General features: G+C 39.2%; 1 protein-coding gene across 1 annotated transcript in view; it reads left to right on the top strand.

The window, feature by feature from the left end:
- BZW2 (basic leucine zipper and W2 domains 2) overlaps positions 1-24,238 on the top strand; it is a 55,264-nt gene that overhangs the window by 22,738 nt on the left and 8,288 nt on the right. Inside the window, exons 3-10 of the mRNA XM_063152487.1 lie at positions 2,595-2,771; positions 3,866-3,969; positions 7,065-7,130; positions 13,015-13,150; positions 17,083-17,192; positions 18,990-19,160; positions 19,540-19,686; positions 23,787-23,925. Of these exons, the coding sequence (XP_063008557.1) occupies positions 2,595-2,771; positions 3,866-3,969; positions 7,065-7,130; positions 13,015-13,150; positions 17,083-17,192; positions 18,990-19,160; positions 19,540-19,686; positions 23,787-23,925 (1,050 nt within the window). The remainder of the gene's footprint in view (positions 1-2,594; positions 2,772-3,865; positions 3,970-7,064; positions 7,131-13,014; positions 13,151-17,082; positions 17,193-18,989; positions 19,161-19,539; positions 19,687-23,786; positions 23,926-24,238) is intronic.

Below are 24,238 nucleotides of genomic sequence, written 5' to 3' on the forward strand. Positions count from 1 at the left end.
ACCTCTTGTTGCTGTGTAAATTTTTAGATTGTGATAGGCAAGAAAATAATAGGGTACTACAGATACGAGGAAGACTTCTGGGGCAGGGAAAGAATCTATTTTAAATAACTAAGAAATATTAATCATGGTATTTGTGTTTGTACTGAGCACTGTGTACCCATGATACCAAGCATATAATACCTTCTAGTTTAGATGAGAACATCTTAAATTTTTACATAAAATACATTTTAAAAAGTAAACCAGGATTTTTTTTTCAGCTCTGAAAACAAAGGTCTGTGTTCTTGCTGCTTGATGTGTCATCAAGCATTTTTAAATTTTTTTTACTCTTCAAATAATACATACTTACTTGGCAATCCCAAAGAGAATAATTGCACTCAGATGCTTGTTTATGGGTGGAACTGTGTTTCTTGTGCACAAGTAAAACTGCCTGAAGTACACATACTGAAGTACTTATTTCAGTAAAAGATTGGTTTGTTTCTTGGTTGGTTGGCTGCTTTGTTCTTTGGTTTGGGTTGGGTTTTGTACTTCAAGTTGGAAGAGAGCTGCAACTGAGTGTTTGGTAACAGGTCTGGTGGCTTGGAAGGGATTCCAGTAGCATGCTTCTCTCTGGGTGTTTTTCCCTTGGAGCAAAGGCACATACTTGAATTCTCCTCTCAACCTCCTGGTTTGTCCCTGATGGCTGTGCCCTGCAGATAGGACGAGAGGTGGTTCCTCAAAACACAGACTCCAGGGTTTCATCACAGCCAAAGTCAAGATAACATGGCTGAGAGACTGAACATCTCCAAGGTCTGGTGTGAAGTAAAAGCCTGGGAAGAAGTCCAGAAAAGGGGCATTATTGAGTAGTGAGTGTATTGGGTGCTGAGAGCGTGGTGGTGGAGAGTCTGGGTTGACCCTGTGTTTGTGTGCATCACTTCATGGGGAGCCAGAGTTGGGAGTAGATGGTTGCTTGAGCATATGTATGGGTGTCCATGGAGTTGTCTCAGTTTTGGTCTGAGGTCAGGTTTGGGGGTTGGAGAAGCAATCCATGTGGAGATGGGTTGTAGACTCAGTCATGAAAAGCTCAGGAAAAAAGGGGATCCTACAGTCTTCCAGCGCTTAGTGCTTGAGAGACAGCCCTTGAACTGCAGCTGGCTCCTTGAAAGGACAAGTGGACTCATCCCCTGAGCTTCCCAGTGGCTGGGACACTGAGTGGAAGGGACTGCTTTGTGCCTTCCAGGTACAATTGCTGTGGCAGAAAGGGATGCATTGGAAGTGGAAGAGAATGTGCGAGTGAGGTACTGAAGGTGCTAGAATGAGTGCTCCCCACGTACATGCAGCAGAGGAGAGAGAACTTTGCTGTATGAGAAATAGAAAAGCTATCAAAAGTAGGAATTGTCTGTGAAACAGTTATTCAATTGCCATGAAAGTACCGTGGCAGGAAGGAAGAGATTAGGGAAGAGAGGCTGTTAAAAAGCAAGGTCTCTTGTTTAAGGCCTGGGATGAAAAGCTGCTTTATGAGTAGCAGGGAACAGAAGCCTGCAGCCAGAGGATGCATAAAGGCCAGAACCTCTCACAGAAAGTCTGCAAGGTTGCAGCTGGCATATTTCAGATGGCATTAGCATATGTTTTGACAGAAATTTAACCAATCCTCAATTATCTTTATGAGTAAAAATCTGTGAATTGATCCTGTGGATATTTTCCAATCTTTCAAGAACTTGTATCAGTGTTTGTGTCAGCAGGTGATAACAGCCCTGGGTATGAGTGCACAGAACAGCTTGCAATTTTGTTTCTGAAGTTCAAGTTATTTTAACAGTAACAGGCATTTCATTTGTGCCCTTTTGTAAAGGCAGGGCAGGTTTTCTTAAGAAGCTTCAAGTGGCCGCAGTAAGCTGTTAGCTGCGTGGGCAAAAAGGCAACAGGAGGTATGGGTAAATCTACATAAGAGTTATCTGGAGGCTGCAGTTGTTTGTGTTGTGACTAATGACCTTGACACAGGGACTTTGGGGGTCAGGCTGTGCCTTAACGGAATTCAGCAAGGGACAGCTGTGGAAAAAGCAATGTGAGTGCTGTGTTCATAGTGCTGCTTAGGTCTGTGAATATAAAGGATAAATTCTTGGTTGTATTGTGTTGCTTTAAATGTTTATTCAGAAACTAGTTTTATTAATAACTCAGTCTCCTGTTTTTCCTGAAGACTCTTTTTGAAAACGTTTTAGTTATGTGACCATAGTTATTAGAAGAAAAATAGCAGGAGATGAAAAGTGAAGTGTTCATACCTTGAGATTATGTACTCATACCTTGGCATTCCCATTATTCTGCTCTCAGAACAAGAGAAGAGTGTGAAGTTAGAAAACAATAGTTGCTTTTCCTTTATTTATGTTCCCATATGTTTATGTGTGTTTTAGTGTTGGGAGATAATGAGGAGAGGGGAAGCAAGGGTAAACACTGCAGAATTTCCAGAAATTATACAAGCCAAACAAACTTCTGGTGTGTTGACCAGAATGAGAAGAGTATTTTAGGTGCCACCGTCCTTTCAATTGCTGACTGATACAGGATTTTAACAAGTTTTAAAACTGACACTCTCTCTCTTTCCTTCTCCTTCTTTCTCTCTGTTTCAGATGAAAAGGAGAAATTTGAACCCACAGTCTTCAGGGATACAATTGTCCAAGGCCTCAATGAAGCTGGGAATGACCTGGAGGCTATAGCCAAGTTTCTGGATGCAGCGGGCTCCCGACTTGATTATCGCCGCTATGCTGACACACTCTTTGATATTTTGGTAGCTGGCAGCATGTTAGGTAACCTGCAGAATATCTGACAGAGAATGTTGATGATCAGCCTTGCTTGCTTCTTTTGAGATGCTGTCTTCCTCTACAGTGGAAATTATAGCCTGTATTACAATTTCAGTGCTTGCATCTCTTATCATAGCACTGTTTGTTGTTTGTCGTGCAGTAATACCTCGGTACTTTCTGGATATTTCTCTGAGAAGCCTTCAGTCTGAGCTAAACCAGCATATAATTGCAACAGCAAAGAGAATGAGACATGCTAACTAGGGGAAACAGAAGGATTTATTAGCATAAAAAGGTGCACTCCAGGTTAAGAGCTGCTGCAAATCTTGCTTTGTAGATGGTGCAACAAAAGGTAGCTCAGAGAAGTGAAGGATAATGAGGTGTGCTTTGTGGATGTTCATGGGACTTTTCTACAGGTATCAGTGGCAGCTTCTGGCAAAAACCATACTTTTCACTTTCCTCTTTATTTTGAGTAAGTTGTCTCCTTTTACTGGTCACATTGCTTTGACTCCTGCTTCCTGCTCTTTGGTATGTAAGAAGAAAATATGTTTTTGTAAGATTTGAGGTAGTGCAGGAAACAGCAGCTATATACTTAGAAAATACCTAGGGAAAAACTCTCGATGAAATAAACCAGTGTTTGGAATGTTTACATGAGCTTGTTAAGCATTAGAGGGAGTTAGCAGGGTACTCCAAGTACTCAGATTGCTAACACAGTGCTAATACTTTTCTCTTTGGGAAGGATTTACGTTATTGTGGTGTTTAAAGAATTGAAATAATGTGTAAGGGTTTTACTCCAACACATAGTTGTTTGATCACTCTGTGTTCTCAAGACCAGCTGAGATTCCTTAGGGTGAGCTGAATCACTCAGCTCTGTGAGGACTGTGTGTTCTGCAGTGCAGCATATCAGCCAGGTGTTCCTTCTGTCAGGTGCCACCACATCTTAGCAATGTTAGGTCTGTCTCTGTTTCTTCCTCTCCCCTGCTAACTGTTGATGTGGCCCTTTGCCTCTGTGATATTAACATAAGACTTACTAGTCTTACTAAATCTTACATTCTTTAAAGTAAGAAATGATTCCTTGCCTTTTTTTTTCTCCTTTCTCACAGCTCCCGGAGGAACACGCATAGACGACAATGACAAGACCAAGATGACCAACCACTGTGTATTTTTTGCAGATGAAGATCATGATGCCATCCGAAATTATGCTCAGGTCAGTAAAGGCAGAGCTGATTACTGTTTTCCATTTATGTGTCAAAAGGGATTAGAGTGGAACATCTGCAGGCTGCCTCGGCTGCACTAGGCTAGCTACAGACCAATTGAAAATCCCATTAATCATTAATCTGCCCTAACACAGACATTTTAGGTAAGAAAATAGGATGTTTGAGATAATCTGATCACAGCTGGCAATGCTTTCTTTACAAAAAGCAGTCTTGCTTATCACAGTCTACCATTGGTTGAGGCTATTTCTAGACACCACCCTTACTAATTTTGTTGACCTTTTCTGTGTGCAGACTGAAATATTAAATGACCATATTTAAAGAAACACATGCACTGTATCAGAAATTCAGCTTTTATAAGCAATGGTGTGGCCAGCAGGATCAGGGCAGTGTACATCTCCCTGTACTCAGCACTGGTGAGGCCACACCTCAAATCCTGTGTTGAGTTTTGGGCCCTCACTACAAGAAAGACATTGAGGTGCTGGAGAGTGTCCAGAGAAGGCCAGTGGAGCTGGAGAAGGTCTGGACCACAAGCCCTGCGAAGAGCAGCTGAGGGAGCTGGGGGTGTTTAGCCTGGAGGAAAGGAGGCTCAGTGGAAACCTGATCACTCTCTACAATTCCCTGAAAGGAGGCTGTAGCCAGGAAGGGGTCGGTCTCTTCTCCTATGTAACAAGTGACAGGATGAGAGGAAATGGCCTCAAGTTGTGCCAGGTGAGGTTTAGATGAATATTAGGAAAAATTTATTCACTGAGAGTTGAAAACATTGTATTAGACTGCCTAGGGAAATGAAGTCACCAGTCTCAGAGATATTTAAGAGATCTGTAGACATGGTAGCCTAGGGCCATGGTTTAGTGGCAGTTGGCTGGGATAACAGTTGGACTCTGTGGTCTTCAAGGTTTTTTCCAACCTAAACAATTCTATGAAGTGCATGAATGACACAAACTATGAAGCTCACGCCTCCAACATTTAGTTGCATAACTTGTTAGGAGTTAGGCATATATTCCAAGAGCTTTCATTTCTCCTGCATATGTGATGTCTAATTTCTTCCTGCAGGAATAAGGCTTGCATAAATAGGCCTATGTGAAATTAATACAAAAAGCCAGTGAACCCTAAAAGATTCTTGAATAGAAACTAACTTTGCACAACTCCTTAATGGAAGGTAGTAATTATTATGAGAAATTACAGTAAGAATTCTATGGAAAGTTCAAAGCCACCATGCAATTCTGGATACCAGTAGGATTGCATGAAATGCAATACCCTTGCAACTCCCCTATGTCAAAACCCTTACCGTTAATTATGTATGTATTTATCTTTTTAAATCACTGGATATTATTGGAATGCTGGAGACAGTGACTAAAAGAATAAAAGCTGCTGTCCCCGCTAAGGACTTTAGGGTGCTAAGTTCCTGGAAAGGTGCATAGCTGATTTAAAGAGTGCTGAGGTCAAAATCTGCATTGGTGAAAAATGTTTGCTTAATAGCAGAAAGCTCCTTTAAAAAACATCTAATTAATAATCTAAATCAGTGAAATATACTTATTTTTGGAAAGGGAGTCAATATTTCTTACGCATCAGCTTTATCATCTCTTGAAAACAGGGTATGCTGCTTCAGGAAAATCTCTGTTATCAGTAAATGCATTGATTCTTTCTTCTTGAATTTTAATATTTTAACGATCTTTTGAACAAAAATTGGCAGTTCCAGTCCTCCGAGGAGAAATTTAAAGTGAAAGATTGCATATTGAAAAATGGAAAGGAAGGCTTCACCTCAGGATTTGAAGGAATGGAATTTTCAATGGATTCTCTGCACTTCAAACCAAAAGCCACCAAAATAAATCAGCATTTTGTAATTAATGCCTGAAGAGTTGTGTCCTTTTATTGACCTTGCCATTTTTTTGTACATCGTGAAAAATAGAGCTCTTACTGTATTATGAAAATGTGGAGTTAGTCTAAAATAGTGTTAAGATCTTTTTTTAATCTAGAAGATACCTAGAAGGTAATTTCTTACTCTGTGTCCCAAGTAGTATGGCTGGTTTTTTATGGATTTAGTTATGGAAACGATTATAAGTGAAAAGTCTTCAACTCAAAAAACTGAAGTTAGTATTAATATTTTAGCTGATTATTTGCATATGAAGTCATGCTTCTGTCATTTACAGAGACTTAAAAGATATGCAGAATTTTGTTTGGAAATACTAACAAGAATATTACTTTTTCATCTTTATCTTATTTCATTACGATTCTGTGTGTGTCTACTTTGCAGCATGGCCACATTTGATTTTCCACTTTTTCTGAGGCAAAATACTACCAGTTAGGATGTTTGGATGTGTTTTATATTATGAAAACTGAATTGAAGCTTTCTAAACCTAATTTTCCTTCCTCCCCCATCCAATGTGGCTATAATGTCATTTGTTCCCCACATAAGCCTTTTTACCTGTGACAGTGAGTCATATGCGTTGTGCCTTCGTACAGCAGTGCAAGTGATGATTTGTTTATTTAATTTCTTATCTTTTCCTTCTTCACCTTGAATGAACTCTGCACCTGTGCTGTTTCTGGTTTCATAGTCTGTGGTCACATGATGGGAAACAAATGGTCAAAACTGGAGAACAAGTGGTTCCAATAACATAATGGTTGTAGAAGCTTTGGCAAATGTTCTTCCTCTTTCTGTGACAGTAGTGTGTTTTGCTGTAAACATTTATGTTAGTCGATTTGCCAAGATGTTGCATCTTTTGAAGATGCCCACCACCCTTACTGCATCAGCTGAGAGCTTCCCCAGGGCTGCATTATTGGAGGAAGGGTGCAGTTACCCTCCTCCTTCTGTCCCTTGCTTTTATCTATGGATAAGGTGAAAAGCAGAGAAGGAAAAAAAAATTGAAAAACATGAAAATACTCAAACTCCAATAAATTCTCCCACTCAAGCATTGCTCTATGAAGCAAGAATAACAAAATTGAGAGAAGGATGTTTTGTACTCTCCATGTGGCAGACAACACTAGAGAAATCATTCTGCAAGCTGCTTATTTCCCTTCACTTTTTTTTGTAAAGAAAGATGGCTGTAATTGTTATACGCTTTTTAAGTTAATCTGTGTTTATCTCTAGGTCTTCAATAAACTTATCAGGAGATACAAATATCTGGAGAAAGCATTTGAAGATGAAATCAAAAAGGTAATGTTGATGGCAGTCTTTACTGCAATGATAATATTTTTACTATATTTCTAATATAATTGTATATCTACAAATGTGATGCTGCTAGGTGTTTTATTTAGCTGTGTTGGAAAAGAGGATGGAATCTACAGGAGGCAGCTTTATTCTGCAAATTCAGCTCTGTGGGAATACTGCAGGAAGCACTTGATGTATCATATTTCTGAATTAATGAGTCCTTTGGTTGCTGTGACCAAACTCACTTTCTTATTCCAGACTTTTTTGTGCAAAAGTTTGATACACTTTGGAATATACCTCTTAATGAGAAGTGGTATTACTGTCATGCAAATAGAACATCTTTCTGGTTTTTTTCCAAAAAATGAATGCCAGTCTGCTTTGCAGAATGTCTCATGGCGTATGAATATTAAACCACTCCTGCACTGTGAAATGAATCCTAACCACAAGTTTTTTGTATTTGAGACCACAGGTATGTGTAAGAGAGAGTCCTCACCAGTGGCAGAGTGCTCAGGATTTGTCTCTTAGACTGTAGTGGCTATTTGTGGATACTGTTTTGTTTTGTGATGCTGAATTCTAAGGAGACAGGAAAAGCCAGGGTAAAAATGTTTGACAAACAACATACAGATTTATTTTGTCTGTGTTGAGTTCCTAGTAACAGATGTAAATACCTTTTTCTAATGGCCTGAATAAGTAATAAACACTGTACTGTTCTGTAACTTAACAGGCATGCTGGTAGTGGCAAAACTTGTCCCATGACTAAAGTGTCATGTTTGTTAAACATAAAAATGTGTTTCCATATTATTTAAACATTAGAAAGGTTGCTGCAAGGGTCAAATGAGGGCACATTTGGAGCTTGGTACCTCACCAGCACTTCTTGTGCCTGAATTAATTTGGCTTTGATTTATACATTCTTGCTCATACAGGAAATTATTTTTACACTTGTGGCCAGCATGCCTATCAACTGATGCTGATTACTCAGTACATCATTCTAAAGACCTAAATTTACCTCTATCCCCACACAAATCTAATGTTCCTGCTGTTAATTACTGTAATCACTGACATGAGAAGCGCTGACTCACAGCATTCAAGTTTCAGAGAGTGCTCAGCATATTAAGTAAATGCCATGTCAATTCAAGCCGCCTCCGCTCATTGCTGCAACTTGCTTGGCTTTGCATCCTCTTCAGCTTCCAAAAATTCACTTTGCACTCTTAGTGACAAGATGAGACTATGGCACCTCCACTGTCATTGCCTTTAAAACCCTTGAGGACTACTTGTAGGTGCTTTTGCTTACCTTCTCCCTCCCCCTGCTTGTGTGAATCCACAAAGTGGCTGTTTTCTCATTTAGGAGGCTGCAGGGTTTTTAACCACTTAATCCTTTAATCCCTGCATGGTGAAATTTCTACAGGAGCAGCTGCCCATGGAGGTCCAGCAAATAGATACATTTGCATTTCCAGAAGGTGTTTCTGCTAGACCAAAGATGACTGCAGTTAGTCAGTGGTTTAATGTGTAAGAGAGTGACTCGTTGACCTTTTTTTTGAGGGTCGTTGTCCCAGCAATGAAAGTGGTGTTTCTGGCAGACTCATTAGGCAGATAGAGCACTTGGGGGATGATTAGCTCTTCTCATAGAAAAAGGCATGCCAAAAAAAAACAAGGCAATACCAGCAGTTTCAGCTAAAGAAGCAGATGCTGTCAGTGGGACTTTTCTTTCAAGGGAGATTATGTTAGATAGCAGTATTTGCACGAGTATTTGCTTTATGTCTTCTAGATCACAACTTCCTCATTAGGACATTGTTTTCTACCATCTTTCCCCTTTTTGTCTGCTTCTAGCCTTCAGTTATTTTATTTCTTAACTGTCTCCCCAAAATTGCCAATTACTCATTTTTCTAAAGGCATCAGCAAACCAGATTTTATATCCAAGTTTTACATCTAAATTATTTTGTGCAAGCAATTTCAACAGATGTTGTTTAGATGCATTGCTCACTTGCTGTGTTTTGATGTAGGCACCTTAAATTCATACGAGCATGGCCCAGTGTACTGGTATAGACCATGACATTTTGCAATAATTTCAGTCAAATTCTAAGTTAAAAGCTTGTGTTCTTCTTTCTCTACATAGGTATTTCCTTGGATAAAGAATGCAGTTATTTTCTGTCTATTTAGGATGTTTGCATGTTTAGGCAATTTTCTGTATAAACTTTTTTATACCAGATTGGGATAAGGTGCAGTTTTATTTTTTTGTCTTAACAGTGATAAGTGTTACCGAGTCATAACAGGATGTTTGAAGTGCTGGGAGATGTTGTGACATCCCCTATTTGTGTTCCTAGTTTCCCAATGAAAGAACTGTAAATTAAGGTAGGAATTAGGAAATAAGAGGAGAATAACATTCTGAGATTGGATAGGGAGTGAGCAGAAATGCTTTAAGTTAGCCAGATGAAAGGCAAGACTCAGTCAGCAGGTGTCTGTTGCTGTATTAGCTGCCTTCTCCATTGCTGACAGTTCAGTGCTGTCTGCAGATGTGATAAACTGTCAGCAGCAGACCAGATAATGAAGACATAAAAAGACACCATGCTCCCTGTTGGGTAGAGTTCCTTAATTTTCACCATTTAAGATGTCTGGATCACAAGAGGTGATCAGAAGCACTTGTTTTTCTTGTGTGCTTTTTAATGTTGCATGAATGTTTTAACTTGGGCACATCTTCTATACCCAGAAATTGTGCTTAAAAGACTTTTTCTTTAATGACGAAAACAACATGGAACATCACATGATGCCTGGTCTTGTGCTTATTAGGTATTCTGAATTTCTGTTTATGTGGTTGGGAGTTCTTAGAGATATCACAGAAATACAAAATAATGAGGCAGAGCTGCCCTTTTTATGCCTGGAATGAGTTTGTATCTAAGGAAAGCAGTAATGTCTGTGCTTGGCTAGCAGCAGGGAAGCATTAGCTTGGAGAATGTTCTGTGGGTGGTTGGGAACTATTCTGAAGTGTCTTGGACATTTTGTGACTTCCCTACTGAGGTTTGTAATTGTGATGCTAAAAGAAGAGTGCTTAAATTAATCAGCAATAAAAATCTGAAGTAGCAACTTTGAACTCAAATTTAGGTTCTGTTTCATGTTTTTTAAAATGGGTTTATGGAAGATTTGGGTTTTCCTATCACCCAGTCTCCCCCTAAACTGTTTCACAACTGCTAGAAAATATAGAATAGTATCCTTAATCAGCAGAAAAGGACAAGTCTAGGTTTGAACAGCTTTTGAAAAATATTAGTAAAACAAAAATTAGGCAAGTAGCACCAACAATACTTTAAGTAGCAAGGGATGTGTAGAAGATAAAGGTTCTGTTTAAAACAGAATTTTACATGAATGGATATAACTGTTCATGATCTACACGTTACTGATAAAAGGATGGAGGTTGGAGCTCAGAAGTATATCAAAACCTGGTCTGTTACATTAAAGGGGTCAGTGTGACCACTTTCTAATCAAAATCCTCATCTCTTGGTTATTTAGAAGCAAAAGAAAAAAGATTTAAGTGGGGTACAGAGAAATCTGAAGCTGTTTCCTCTTTATTAACAGTCTCAGTCCTTCCAGGAAAGAGGTCTAATTCTCATTTTTTTTTTCTTGTGCAGATCTCATTTTAGTACATTATTATTGATAAAGCTTGTATAAAGAGAGCTTTAAATCCACAGGCTTCCAGCTTACACTAGGATTATATTGAAATTCTGTAAGAACATTCTGTTTTCCATTAAATGTGGCCCTGGAGTTCCTTTGCCTACACCATTATGCACACCAGTTAGTTGCTGCATTTGGAAATACAGCGCACCATTTGTTTCTCAGGCATATATTTAGAAACAGTAACTCCATTCTTCTGCATCCCAAATTTTCATGCATTTTGTGGTTGAGCCACAGTTTGCTGAAATAAAATTACACCTTGAGATTTGGTAGTTTCATAATTGTTCTTTTAAGCTAAAAGTGTGTGTTGCAGTCATTTGGCTGAAGCCCACTGGAAAAAATAAAAATTCCCAGTGATTTGTCTGTGGCTGAGTCATTCAGTCCTGTGTAAGCTGTAATTTAAAGCTGATGTTATTATGTAAGTACTGTATGAATGAGGGTTTTTTTCAGTTCTGTTCACTGATGCAGAGCAGAACTATTCATAAAACACTGCATGAGATTTAATAACTTCGTTAGTTACCTGAATTTTTAAAACATCACTGCATTCAGAAAGTTTTACATTTGTTGATAAACTGTTTGGATAGCTCAGAGAAGATCTCTCACTGTCCGTGGTAATAAACAAGTTCAGGGACATGTGTCATATTCTGTCCCTTTGTATGGATAGAATCTGATAATTAAGAAATACCCTAATGTGGAAACGTGGTGAGAATTTTCTATCAAAACAGACTGTTTTGCTTTAATTGCATTTGTTGGTCATGTAGAAAAGAAAAAAGGGTGTCCTGACAGCAGAAGGTCAGGACATCCTTTTGGAGGGGTGCCATTTGTTCTTCCTTATGAAGAAAAAAAATGAATATTCTTTTTAACTGCAGAAAATTATATCTTCAGTACTTTTTTTTTTCCCCTTCTTCTGTGGCAATGGTAAATTTGTAAGCTAGCATCTGATGGAATCAGCAGCTTTTTGCATTGAATGAAGCTGTCCTTTATTGTCTCTGCTCTTTTTTTCCTATCACCCATATTGTGGTAACTAACAACACATTAAGAAAACATTTTTGTTAACAGTAATGCTATTGACAAAATCTGATTCTGCATGGCTTTTTTTTTCTGCTATAAAGGAAAAAGGGCATAAAGTACTTCATCAATGTACTCTCAAGGCAGTAATTTTAACATATGAAATTAAGATTTTAAAAATAGACTTAATTGCCAGTTTTAGAATTAAAAGGTGTATATATAGCTCAGATCTTCCAAGATTGAGATTTGTAATTTTTTTCTCAAGCTATTTGTTTTCTCTTGTAATTAGTACTGGGAATGGCAAGGTCTTAAATCAGCCTGTGTTCCTATCTGTCCTTTGTCAGCTTTATCAATAGTGTCTGAACTTGAAATATATTTCTTATTTGAGCCAGTAAAAAAATCTGTTGTAATTGTGCTGTGTTCCCTAAAAGAAAACCAGGAAATTTTCCCATCCTTTCATTGTTTCCATGAGCAATAGTTTTCGAAAGCTAGAAAACAAATTGTAACTCTGCATGGCTTAGCTGGAAGTCTGAAAATATGAATAGGCAGGCTCCTGTCTGTGATCCTGTAATTGCTGTGTGTCTCAAGCCTGTGGCAGGTACTTTTGTCTTTACACATGCACATATATTTGGAGAAGACAGGTGTTTTATGTCTAAGGCTGTATCCTTCACAGAATCATAGAATGGTTTAGGCTGGACGTTAAAGAATCATGGAATGGTTTTGGACCTTAAAGACCATCTAGCTCCAAACTAGATGGGCCAAACTGCTATGGGCAGGGTCATGTTTTACTAGACCAGGTTGCTCAGAGCTCTGTCCAACCTGGCCTTGAACACTGCCAGGGATGGGGCATCTACAACTTCTCTGGCAACCTATCCCAAAGCCTTGCCACCCTCACTGTAAAGATTTCTTTCTAATATCTAATCTAAACCAGCTTTCTTTCTGTTTGAAGCCACTCCCCCTTCTCCTGTGAGTACCTGCTCTTGTAAATAGTCTCTCTACATCTTTTTTGTAGGCTCCCTTCAGGTACTGTATTGTGTTCTTAGAGAAAGTGAAACTACAAGAGATCAGTGAAATGACACTGTCATGCTTCTGGGTAGATTTTGATGTGATTGCTGTGATTTGTATTGAGACCTCTCAAGAAATAAGAAATAAAGGTGTTAATTACTGCCTGTTGTCTACCTGTGCCTCAAATAAATACTTTTTTTTCTTGTCTGGCCCCCAGCTCCTGTTGTTTCTTAAAGCCTTTACTGAGACAGAGCAGACAAAACTGGCAATGCTTTCTGGCATCCTGTTAGCCAATGGGACTCTTCCTGCTACAATTTTAACAAGCCTCTTCACTGATAATATTGTCAAAGAAGGTAATGTTCCATATCTTTTCTTATCTTAGCTTTCTTATAGGAGATGTATTTTATTGCAGTATATTATATATGTTGCAATAAAATGGAAGTTGGAAACTTGTGAATGTACAACAGAATCAGAATTTTAAAACAGAAGCACACATAGACAGCAGTGCCCAGCATACTTTTTGAAATCTTGTAAGAGGCCAATCAGACAGAAAAAAGCCACAAAACAAAAACAAACCCCAGAGGATTTATGGTTTTTTGGAAGTCATACTTGTGTATGCAAAGTTGTAGAATTTATGTGTTAGTGTGGTACTATAAAGTTGTGAAGTACAATATCTGTTCCTGAGATAGATCTGGCATTTCTTCAAGTGTTGCTAATACCTTGTGAGTGAGAAGTGAGACAGATCCCATGTAGGCCAATGGGATATTGCAGAAGAAAAATCAATCCCTCATTTTACCTTCATACTAGTAGTGATCAGTGATTGATAAACTTTCTTACGAATTTTTGTTTATGACATGATGAGTAAGTGAGTTCTCTCAGTCTTAGGGTACAAAGCCTTTTAGAGATTACTTTATTTAAGGATTTTGTTATATATTTATAGGACATACCTTGGAGACCTGATTTTAAACTGCTGGCTCCACAATTTCTTTCACAGTTCTGACTACCTGGCACAATTGCAAATGTACTGGTTGTGTTGAACAGTTTTCATGACCTTTTTTTGTTTTGTTAAAGAGTTATGTATAAGCTAAAATGTATTCTAATTTTCATTTTAAAAAATTATTCTAACTTCATGTTCTCATTTGCAGCATGCTAACCATTACATTTGTTTTCTAAATGCTGCAGAAAAAAAAGCCACAGCTGCAGCTTTGCTTTGTCATCACTCATGGCTTTTGAAATCAGAATTAAACTAGGGAAAATCTCAAACAAAAGCACTAATCCATGTGTTTAGGATGATTGTCTGCAATACATTTAAATGAAAATCTTCCTATTTATGGGAAGACAAGAGGCATTGGAAAACCCAAATTTTTAAAAATCATGGAAATTGTTATATTTTAAATTTAGTATTTTAAGAATACAGTTCTTATTTGCATTAGAAACTTAAGTTTCTAGGAGCCTTAAACTTTTGTCAGAGCTTACATATACTTTTAGTTCTTGGTTTGTATATACTAAAAATGCATCCATGACAGCATTTGAGGAAAGATTGTTCAGTCAGTATCCTGGGGTAGATATTTTATGCAAGAATAATTGAAGATGCAAAGTTAGTTTAAAAATGGGGATCAAAGCAAGGCAAAACAAGTAGATCATACATGAATAAACTCAAAGATTTCTTTGATTTACAAGAAAACAATGCTGCAGGCAGGTGAGGTTAAAATGCACAAGGAAACAGGTGAGCAGAGGGACTTGTTGATCAGCATGGGACTTGTAACATTGGCTAAGAAATGGCTGAAAGTGAGATAAGGGTAGATTGGACAGGAGGTCTGTCAAGTTTGAGTGCAAATAGCTAATTTATTTTTAGATTACCTTATTTCAGTGTTGTGATTACTTTTACTGTTATATATAGATGGAAAACAAAATATACTTTTGTGGATTGCTGACATACTTGTAGTAGAGACAGAGAAAGGTCTAGGTGGTGGTGGAATCTTGCCAAGGTTGAGTGTACCCTTCTTGTCCCCTGTGCTGGCAAAGTAATGCAAATGCAAAGAGCAGCTAATGGGGCTAGTCAATAAAATATATGACTGAAATTGCTTTCTTCAAATAAGGGGGAAAACAATGAAGCAAACATAAAGAGAAGAGCTATTTAAAGGAAAAGAGTGGCAGCACATGCACAGAGTATAGGAGCAGGCTTGTGATAAATTTGGGCTGTAAATGAGAAGTAAGTTTGAAAATGTGTGGGTAGTGAAGCCCTAGAACAGCCTTCCCCTGTTTTGGTGTAATCCCAGCCAGCAGTCAAGCCCCACACAGCTGCTTGCTGACTCCCACACCAGCAGGATCAAGGAGAGAATGGGAGGGGTAAAATCTGGAGAACGCATGGGTTGAGATAAAGTTTAATGGGGAAAGCAAAAGTTGCACACACAGGGAAAGCAAAACAAGGAATTAGTTCACTGCCTCCCATGGACAGGTGTTCAGCCACCTCCAGGAGAGCAGGGCGCCATCACATGTAATGGGTGCTTAGGAAGACACTTAAAATGTTCTTCCCTTTTTGCTTCTTTTCCCTACTTCTTATGCTGAGCATGATGTCACATGGTCTGGAATATCCCTGTGGTCAGTTGGGGTCATCTGTCCCAGCTGTGTCTCCTCCCAGCTTCCTAGCCAGCAGAAAAGGTCTTGGCTCTTTGTAAGCCCTGCTCAGGAATAACAAAAATGTATCTGTATTATCAATCCAGTGTTCAGCATAAATCCAAAATAAAGCCCCATACAGCCACTGTGAAAAAAATTAACTCTACCCCAGCTGAAAACAGCACACCCTCTAATACTGATACTGGCATAAAACTTACTTTGTTTTAAGCTAAAACTAGCAGAAATGTATAGGATATGTGTATTGGGACAATGCTTGGTGACAGAGACCATTCCATTCAAGTTTGGTACTGGGCACATAAGCTCATGGATAGGCTGAAGGGTGTTTGCAGTAGGTGCCTAGGTCACCTACTGGCTGACCAGGCTTTGTTAGTCTTGGTTAGTCAGCTTGCAGCACTTAGGATTGCTGCATCATGTCCAACATGTAAACCAAGCCCAGGAAGTATTTTGAGGCCTCTCTTGGTCTGGCATGGTGCATCCCTGGTTCTGTACAATATTTGTCTAAGGATCATGTCTGACCACTAAGCTCCTGAAATAAGCTTGCCAAAACTTACACAGTCAAGATGTGTAAAGTCAGTGAACTTCACAGGGTCTGGGAATAATCTCTTCTGTTCTTGTTCAGTGAATCATTTAGTCAAACTATCCTAGAAATAAAAATAATGAATATCTATCTATAAAGTGGCTAAGAGTGATGAAGCTCCTTCTCACCAGTAGGTCCTGTGTAGCTCTGAGAGCTTCTGGACTATCTGGAGGTGAGACAGAAAACCACAGTGGGCAGCTGTAGCCTAGGATAGTGCTATTGGTTATGCATTACCATTACCACTGCCTTCAGTAGCCCTGGTGTTGGTGTGAGTGTGGGATGGAGAATCATAACTGACCTACAGGCAGCATTCCTCACGGATGAGCTCCATCTCCCAGACCTTCAGCTTCCTTCAGCTCCCTGCCCTTGCAGTGGAGAACCTGGAGCAGTTGTGGTGGTGCTGCTGCTCTAGGAAATGGGACATGTGGGCTTAATGGTTTATTAACTCCCCTGGGAAATCCACAGCTGTGGAGGTAGAGTTAGTTTGATTTAATACACAAAATACTAACTTTTGCCTCGAGGAAGGAATTTTTTCACTTGAACTAGTGTTCGTGCCTGGTAAAACTGGCTACTAAATGCCTCCTAGGAGAACATTGTACAATCAGTCACCTTGAAATGCAAAGTTATTTAACCCAAAGTTATTTAACCTATTCCAGGATTTGCTAAGAAAAAATCTGAATATGTGTTTTTTTAGTTCTTGTTCTTGATTATTCTTTATTGCTTTATGCCTTTGTTTCCTGTCCATTTAATGCATAATTTTTCCTCTTGCATTGTACTTAGTCTGTGAATTGGGAATGTAGGAAAAATAATTGCAAGGAAAATATTTGAACAACTAAATGGAGATGGGCAATACCAAATGAAAAGATTTTCAAACAATCTAGCATAATTCAGAAAACTAATTTTGCATTAAAGAAGAAAATAGGCATTTCAGCTCTATATGTTTGTTTCTGTTGTCAAAAATGTATTTTCATTCCACAGTCTTGTAACTTTTTTGTAACCTTGAACTTCTTATAGTCAGCTCTAATTTATGTTGAAAATTACTGAAACAGGTTTTGTGCTTTTCTCTGATAGGGATTGCAGCCTCTTTCGCTGTAAAGCTTTTTAAAGCATGGATGGCAGAGAAAGATGCCAATTCTGTTACCTCTGCTTTAAGAAAAGCCAACCTCGATAAGAGATTGCTAGTAAGTACAATGTATTTTCAATAATCTTTATCTCTCCCAGGGAGAAAGAAGGAAATGAAATGCAGATGGTAGTTTGCTGTAAGCATGTTAACTCCCCCTCAGACTCTGTTAGCATTTCTAAAATGTTTTGAAACACAGCAATATTGTTATGGCTGTAGCACTGATACAGGTTCAGGAATATTAAGTATCACATGGTTTTACATTCTGTCTCTGTTTTTCCTGTAGTCAGATGCCTTCTGAGAGGCTGTATATATGGGGCTTGGGAATTAAATAAATGGTGTTTTTTTCCTAACCACTGCTAACTAAACATACCAGCATATGGGCATGAGAAGCTCTATTTCTTTAAACATGTTTTCCTTTTGCAAATGGTATATAAAGTATAAGGAGTTAGATTTGAATGTAGCTTTCTGAAGCAGCAGTGTTTAAATGGTATAGTAAATGAATAGTAAGCTCATTTTCTGCAGCAGTAGCCATCTAGGGAGCATAAATGGTCCTGCAGTGGTGGCAGCAGACCTGGTAGGTACAGTGCAGAAGGCTTTCAGCCTTAGGACTCAAAACCTGTGTTCTGGGTTTGTAGCAAGATATTCAGAGAATAGATGAATATGTAGCAATTTCATGTGCCTTTTTCTCTCAGCATCTTTCTGAAGAGCATTTGGGGTTTTTTAATCCTTCAGAAAGATTGCTGCTATGATAATGCAGCAAATACACATCCTGTGTAGCAGTGCCTGGAGACTCAGCAGTATTTCCTGTTTCTACCTCAGTAATATGTAATTAAGCAAGTATCCTAAGTAAGGAGCCTCCCATGCTCCTCCATCTCTTCAATTTGTACTTGATTTTAAGTGTCCAAGTCTTAAATAATTTGCCATTAACTGGGAAAGGGGCTAATTACACTGGTTTTTGTGTGGAGAGGGCAGGGAAGAAAATTGCATCTTATTTCTATTTCAGGCTTGACTGACAAACTTTCAGTTGTTGGCTCTCATTACTCTGCTCAGTTAAACAACTGGAAAGTATCAGATGATGTTGCCTAGCATAGATGCCTTCATGAAAGTTTCTTAATTTAATTAGTCAGTAAGTAAATAGATGGAAAGTCTCCAGCTTCTTTATTAAAAAAAGTGTTATCCATCCCACAGATCATTGTTAAGACACCAAGAATGGATGGTGAGCAAATGCCATTAAATGCTTCCCGTGATGGTGCATTTGCTGTAGTGATTTTTAAGAATAATTTTAACTTTTCTAAGTAGCTGGGCTTTAATAAATTGACAGTGCTTTTTAATTAGAAATGCTTACAGGAGTTAATGTTAACAGTGCATAGTGGATTTTGTGATTTTTGTTAAATGATGCATTAGTGGTAGGTCAGGGTGCCTGGGCCACTTATGTATTGTTCAGTATGTATTTTTCTTAAGAGATAAATGTGTGGATGCACTGGGAGAGAATGATAAATGTGCTTTGCCATCTATTCCTTTGTACTTTCCCTACAAGACTCTTGGAATCTGGAAAAAATATGGTTCTCTTAGGACTGCTTTGAGCAACATGTTTGGCTCATGGCTGTTCATAAGTACATGCACTTCACATGGAGTGGGTGTTAGGCTTATTTGTGTAACTGGACATCATTTTTTCCCTCCACTACAGTGAAACACTGCAATATGAATGAAGTGTTGACTTTTCAAGTGTGCATACAAGCAGTGTTTTAAGTGAAGTAACAGATTATTCCCACTGTTCATTCTTAAAAAAATGTTCTTTCCATTCTGTCAAGAGTCATAGATGGTTATTTAACAGACAGCATTCCTGTCTTTTTAGGAGCTATTTCCAGCCAACAGGCAAAATGTGGACCATTTTGCCAAGTATTTTACTGAAGCAGGTCTGAAAGAGCTCTCAGATTTCCTTAGAGTTCAGCAGTCACTGGGGACTCGTAAAGAACTTCAAAAAGAACTGCAAGAACGTCTCTCTCAGGAATGCCCAATTAAGGAGGTAAAAACTTTCTGTTTATATAATAATAATCAAGGACTTAAATCAACATTAGGTAGAGAGGAACAGATTTCCTCTGTTTTTCTTTAAACTATTTTAATTTATTCATCCGTTCACTCTGTGCTTGAGACTAAAGCAACCAAATATTCTCTATATTTCCAAATGTGGTTGTCTGTGGGATGGGGGTGGTTTTCCTTCACTTATCCTTGAGGATGTATTTCCTTTAACTGCATTAACTGTTAGGTTGGAGGGAAGGGTCAAAATCTTGTTCTAATTTTGTTTCTTAATGCTTCTACACCATGATGTTGAAAAAGACTACAAGGGTTTGGAAAGTCAGCATCATTTCTGGTTCATTGGAAATGTCCCTTATTTCCTTCCCCAGGTAGTGCTCTATGTAAAAGAGGAAATGAAAAGAAATGAGCTGCCAGAGCCAGCAGTGATTGGTCTCCTTTGGACCTGTGTCATGAATGCTGTGGAATGGAACAAGAAAGAAGAGCTGGTGGCAGAGCAGGCCCTCAAACATCTAAAGGTGCGTGCATGGGTGAAGAGGGGAAGAATTTACAGAACACATTCTTGGGCTATCAAAGTTTTTTACCTGTTTAAATCCAGGAGATTTAGATTTTTGAAGGCTGATGCTGAGCATACCAAGCATTGTGTATAGTCTGACTTGTGTCAAATGCATGCTGAGGGCTGAGGTATTCCAGATCATTGAGTGCCCTGAGTCCCACAGTGCCAGGGCAAGCCAAGGTGGTCACAGCCTGAGCCTCTCTTCCTTGTGCTTTCCCAGGGTGCCAGGGCCCTGAGAGGCTCCTTGCACTGGGGCAGGGCTAAGTGACTGCAGGGACTCAGCCTGCTCAGACCTGACTAGTAAACCTGCAGGAACTGCCTTTGCAATGTCTTTGCCAGGAGCAAAGACATTTTGGGAGCATGGTGAGGCAGCACCTATGCTGGCTGTGCAGAGGGCTGGGTAGATCCAGGCAGGAATGCCAAGGCCAGCATCTGTGAATTGGTTGTTGCCAATGTTGGCTGTGGTAGCTGGATGCTCAGTGACTTGTCAGGTGAGCTGGCTTGGACTGTGTGTACATACAGTGTGGTTATCTCTGATCCAGCTACTGTCCTTGAGGATGAGGGAACTGTATACATAGAAAGACAGGCTGCAGTATTGCAGTACCACCACTCCATGTTGGTACAAAAACTCTGAAGACCTTAGGATGGAAAAGAAACACCAAACCAATGCAGAAGCATCAATCACTGCCATCGTTGGTATTCCTCATCTAAGTCTGAAGTAATTGTGCAGTGCAAGACACTGGATGTGAGAGCAGAAGCTTTTCAGCAAACTTAGTCTTTGAAGCAGGTAATCTGTGAGCAGGAGAATGCTCCCTCATAGCCAGGGCTTCAAAGGTTTGCCTTGGAACAGAAGCAATCCGGGATTTATTCTTTATGGTAAAATAGATCTTTCTTCATATTGGATGTCTCCGTACTTGGGTGTTCCCATGTTGGTTTAGCTCCTACTGCTGCTGTCCTTTTGTCTGAATTTGGTTTCCCAATCAGTAATCCTAGAAATGCAGTCTCTTGGGATACTCTGTAGTCTTTGATGGTAAGAATGAATGCCTTCAAGTTTTCTCAAGTAATATCTGCTCAAATAGCAGGAGAAAGACAAGATAGTTTCCAGAAGGAGGAGAGACATTGTTTTTCTTGTTCCTTTGATGTAAAATTTGATTATCTCTCTTTGAGTTGTAACAAAGTTTCCATTGAGATTTATTGTCTAGTACTGCAGGGCAAATTAACAAACACTTTCTGGAATATTTGAACTCTGGGAAAAGAGAAACATAGCTGGCTTTGTACAAATCTTGCTGACTGGATGTTTAGTCCTATGCATCACCCCAATGAATTAGGCAAGGCATCTTGCCTGCATAAGATAGGAATCTTTCTAGGTGCATCCACTTTCTAAAAACTGAGGAAAATTTGTTTGGGTTATTTACTATTTGGACTCAGGAGTAAGATTTTAATAGAAGCAAGAAAAACAGAAATAAAGACTTTGATAGCTGATTCTTTACAGTTCAGTCTTTGAAAATGAAACAGCATTTTTCACATCCTTCCTCTTAGGATAGGTGGAGACAGATCTTGGATCCTTCTCTTAGGGCTCTCAGCTACCTCAGTGTCTGAGCCAACCCCAGAAAGTGGAATAGCAGTGTTAGGATGGTACAGAGCTCAGTTCTGTGCCCTGCTGTGTGTCCATGTCCCAGGAAACAGGGAGTTGCTTTGACCTGGTGCTGTGATTGGGATGTGTGTGAATACATACTTGATGTGTGACATGTCAGATGGTGGGGTTTATTCTGGTGTGGCTCCATTCTTGTATGACAGGTGACTTTCACAAACCACGTTGCCAGAGCTTTCATATCTGTCTCTAACTCACCACATTCTTTCAATCAGTTGTACACAAGGCACCCCTGGTGAAAAGATGAGATGGGTCAGAGCACAGAGTATTATTTACTTAGTTCACAGGTCTTTGAAAGCCGTGCTGGATGGGTGGCTACCTAACAGCAGGGTTGAGGTGGGCAGCCATGGACCAGCACACTTGGGCAGTGCAGTTAAAGCCATGTGTGCCATCCATATGGCAGGACCAGCAGGAGCTGACCTCAGGAGGAGACAGGGCAAGCTGTTCAACCCTGAATGTCACAGAATAAGCTCCTCATTGTCCCAGTAACCTCACTGTGACACTGGAGGGGCTTATTGGCTTGGCCTCCTCCAGTGCAGAGAAGAGATGTTCTCCATGGGTGAGGAGAATCTTCCAGACAATTCTCACTGCAGGCAAGGTTCTGGTGAACTTCGCAGCAAAGTGGGTGCTGAGCCCCTGCTCCTTAATATGACAGAAATGGATGATATTGCCACTTGCTCAGCCAGCAATAAGAAGGTTCCTTAGTCATTTAGACATCTGTAAAACTCATAACTGTGAGCCTGTACCAGTTGAGAAGTGAGGGAGGAATGTGGAGGGGCTAAAGTCAGATGTGGCAAAATGAAGACAATTTACTTCCAAACTGAAAACCTAGGATTTTTATTAGAAGTTATTAATGTTTATAGACAGCAGCACTTCACAAACGAGTGGATGGGGGTGAGTTCTGCTGAGGGTATTAAATAAACCCAAATGCACTGTATATTGCCCTGCCTTCCTACAATTTGGATTAGCTCAATGCTACAAGAGCTAAAAGGGGAAAAAGAGCTACTCACAGCCTGCACAAGTTTTTCAGTGCTCTAACCAAAGCACTGACATTGTTTCTAAAGATGTGGCTGTACGTGCTAGGAGTGGAAAAACCTGGCCTCTGGTGTTAGCTATATCTGGCCATTTTAAGGCAGTTCCTTCCAAGAGTAATAAATACTGTCAGCCTGCTGAGCTGCTTGTGGCTTTTGTGATTTCATGCTCTCTTAAACAGCTGATAATTATTGCAAAACCCATTTTGGAACAACCTTTCAAATTTCAGTTGATTTTCCTGTGTTTTACTAATTATTTCCATGGACCATTTTGGAGAAAACCCTCAGGATTAGCCCTTTGTGGAGAGGTGCTGAAGTGTACTTTTAAATATGCCCATCAGTGCTGTGGGTGATGGGTGGTTTGTCACCTAAGACCAGCAGCAGCCCTGGTCACCTAGACCACAACTCTGTGACCTCAGGCTATTGCAAGTCCAGCTGGAAAATGCCAAACTGGGGGTTCCTGAAAACTTGGAAGAAAGGCTGATTAGTACAAGAGCAGATGAGATAGTAATATGCAATGTATATTTGGCTGAGGTCTCTGAAGATCAAAAGTAATTAAACTTAATCTCTGAAAAATGCTCTTAATATTATCTTAATTTTAAGATTGTGGTCTTAGCTGAACTCATCAAAGGCTAAGATGGCAGAAAATTGGAGAGATATGGATATAAACACTAGCTTTTAAGGAAAGATAGGGTCCTTCAGTGTAATTTTTAGTTTTAGGTTCTGAAATAAGAGGGGAAAATTGCAAAACAAGTTTTTGCCTTTTTTTATGATATTAACAAACACCAAAAAAGACTATGAAATGTAACATTACTGTCTTGTCAGAGTAACATGAGCAGTTAATACTGTGCTTGGAAAATGTTGCTGTTTACCAAGGGCTGTCATGATATTCTTGATTGCGGTAATGAGAAAAAATAAAGACAGTTGATCACAGTTAACTTGGAATAATTTACTTTATTTCAGTTTCTTGGGACTTCTAAAACCCCTGTGAAACTAGAGACCTTTTTTCATGTATTTCATCCTGGGATGTCTTACATTGTGAACATCTGTAAAGCATCACTCCTGAATGAACAGAATGTTGCATTGTGAAATGTATGACAGAAGTAATGCCAGATTGTGGGCTTTATAAATTGATTTTACAGAATTCAGTTACTATCTGGTACTGAATTTTAGCTTTAAGCATGCAGGACATGCAACAGAAAACCATGGATATTTGTGTATATGCATTGTATGTGTTTTAGAAAATGCAGTGTACGAGTAAATCTGAGATTTCAGTGAAACATTTTCAGGGATGAAATTCATGATGTTTATTTTAAAAAAGTTTATCTATTTTTAAGTATACTGACATGCATTTTATTTTTTACCCTCTCTTGCTTTCAGCAATATGCGCCCCTGCTTGCTGTGTTCAGCACTCAAGGCCAGTCAGAGTTGATCCTACTCCAGAAGGTGCAGGAGTACTGTTATGACAACATCCACTTCATGAAAGCCTTTCAGAAGATAGTGGTACTCTTTTATAAAGGTAAAAGTGTGGAATCCACTGTTGTACTCTGTGCTTGGATTCTCAGTGTCAACCACTCTCTTATGATGTTGAACCAAGCAGTGCATATGAGAAGGCTGTGTTGATGTTGAATTCTGGAATACTTTGTGCTTTGAGCATTCAAAAAAGTGTGTGCAGCAGGAAAAGCCAAAACAAGCCCTTGTCTCCCTCTGTTGCTTTCATCCCGTTCAAGAAGTGTGAGCAGGATCAAGCACTGTCCAGTCTTTTCAAGTGCAGTTTAGTCCTTGTATATAATCAGTTCTAGGAAGATATTTCTATAAATTTCTGGCAGATT

Source organism: Melospiza melodia, chromosome 1, assembly GCF_035770615.1.
Source record: "Melospiza melodia melodia isolate bMelMel2 chromosome 1, bMelMel2.pri, whole genome shotgun sequence".
Taxonomy (NCBI): Eukaryota; Metazoa; Chordata; class Aves; order Passeriformes; family Passerellidae; genus Melospiza; species Melospiza melodia.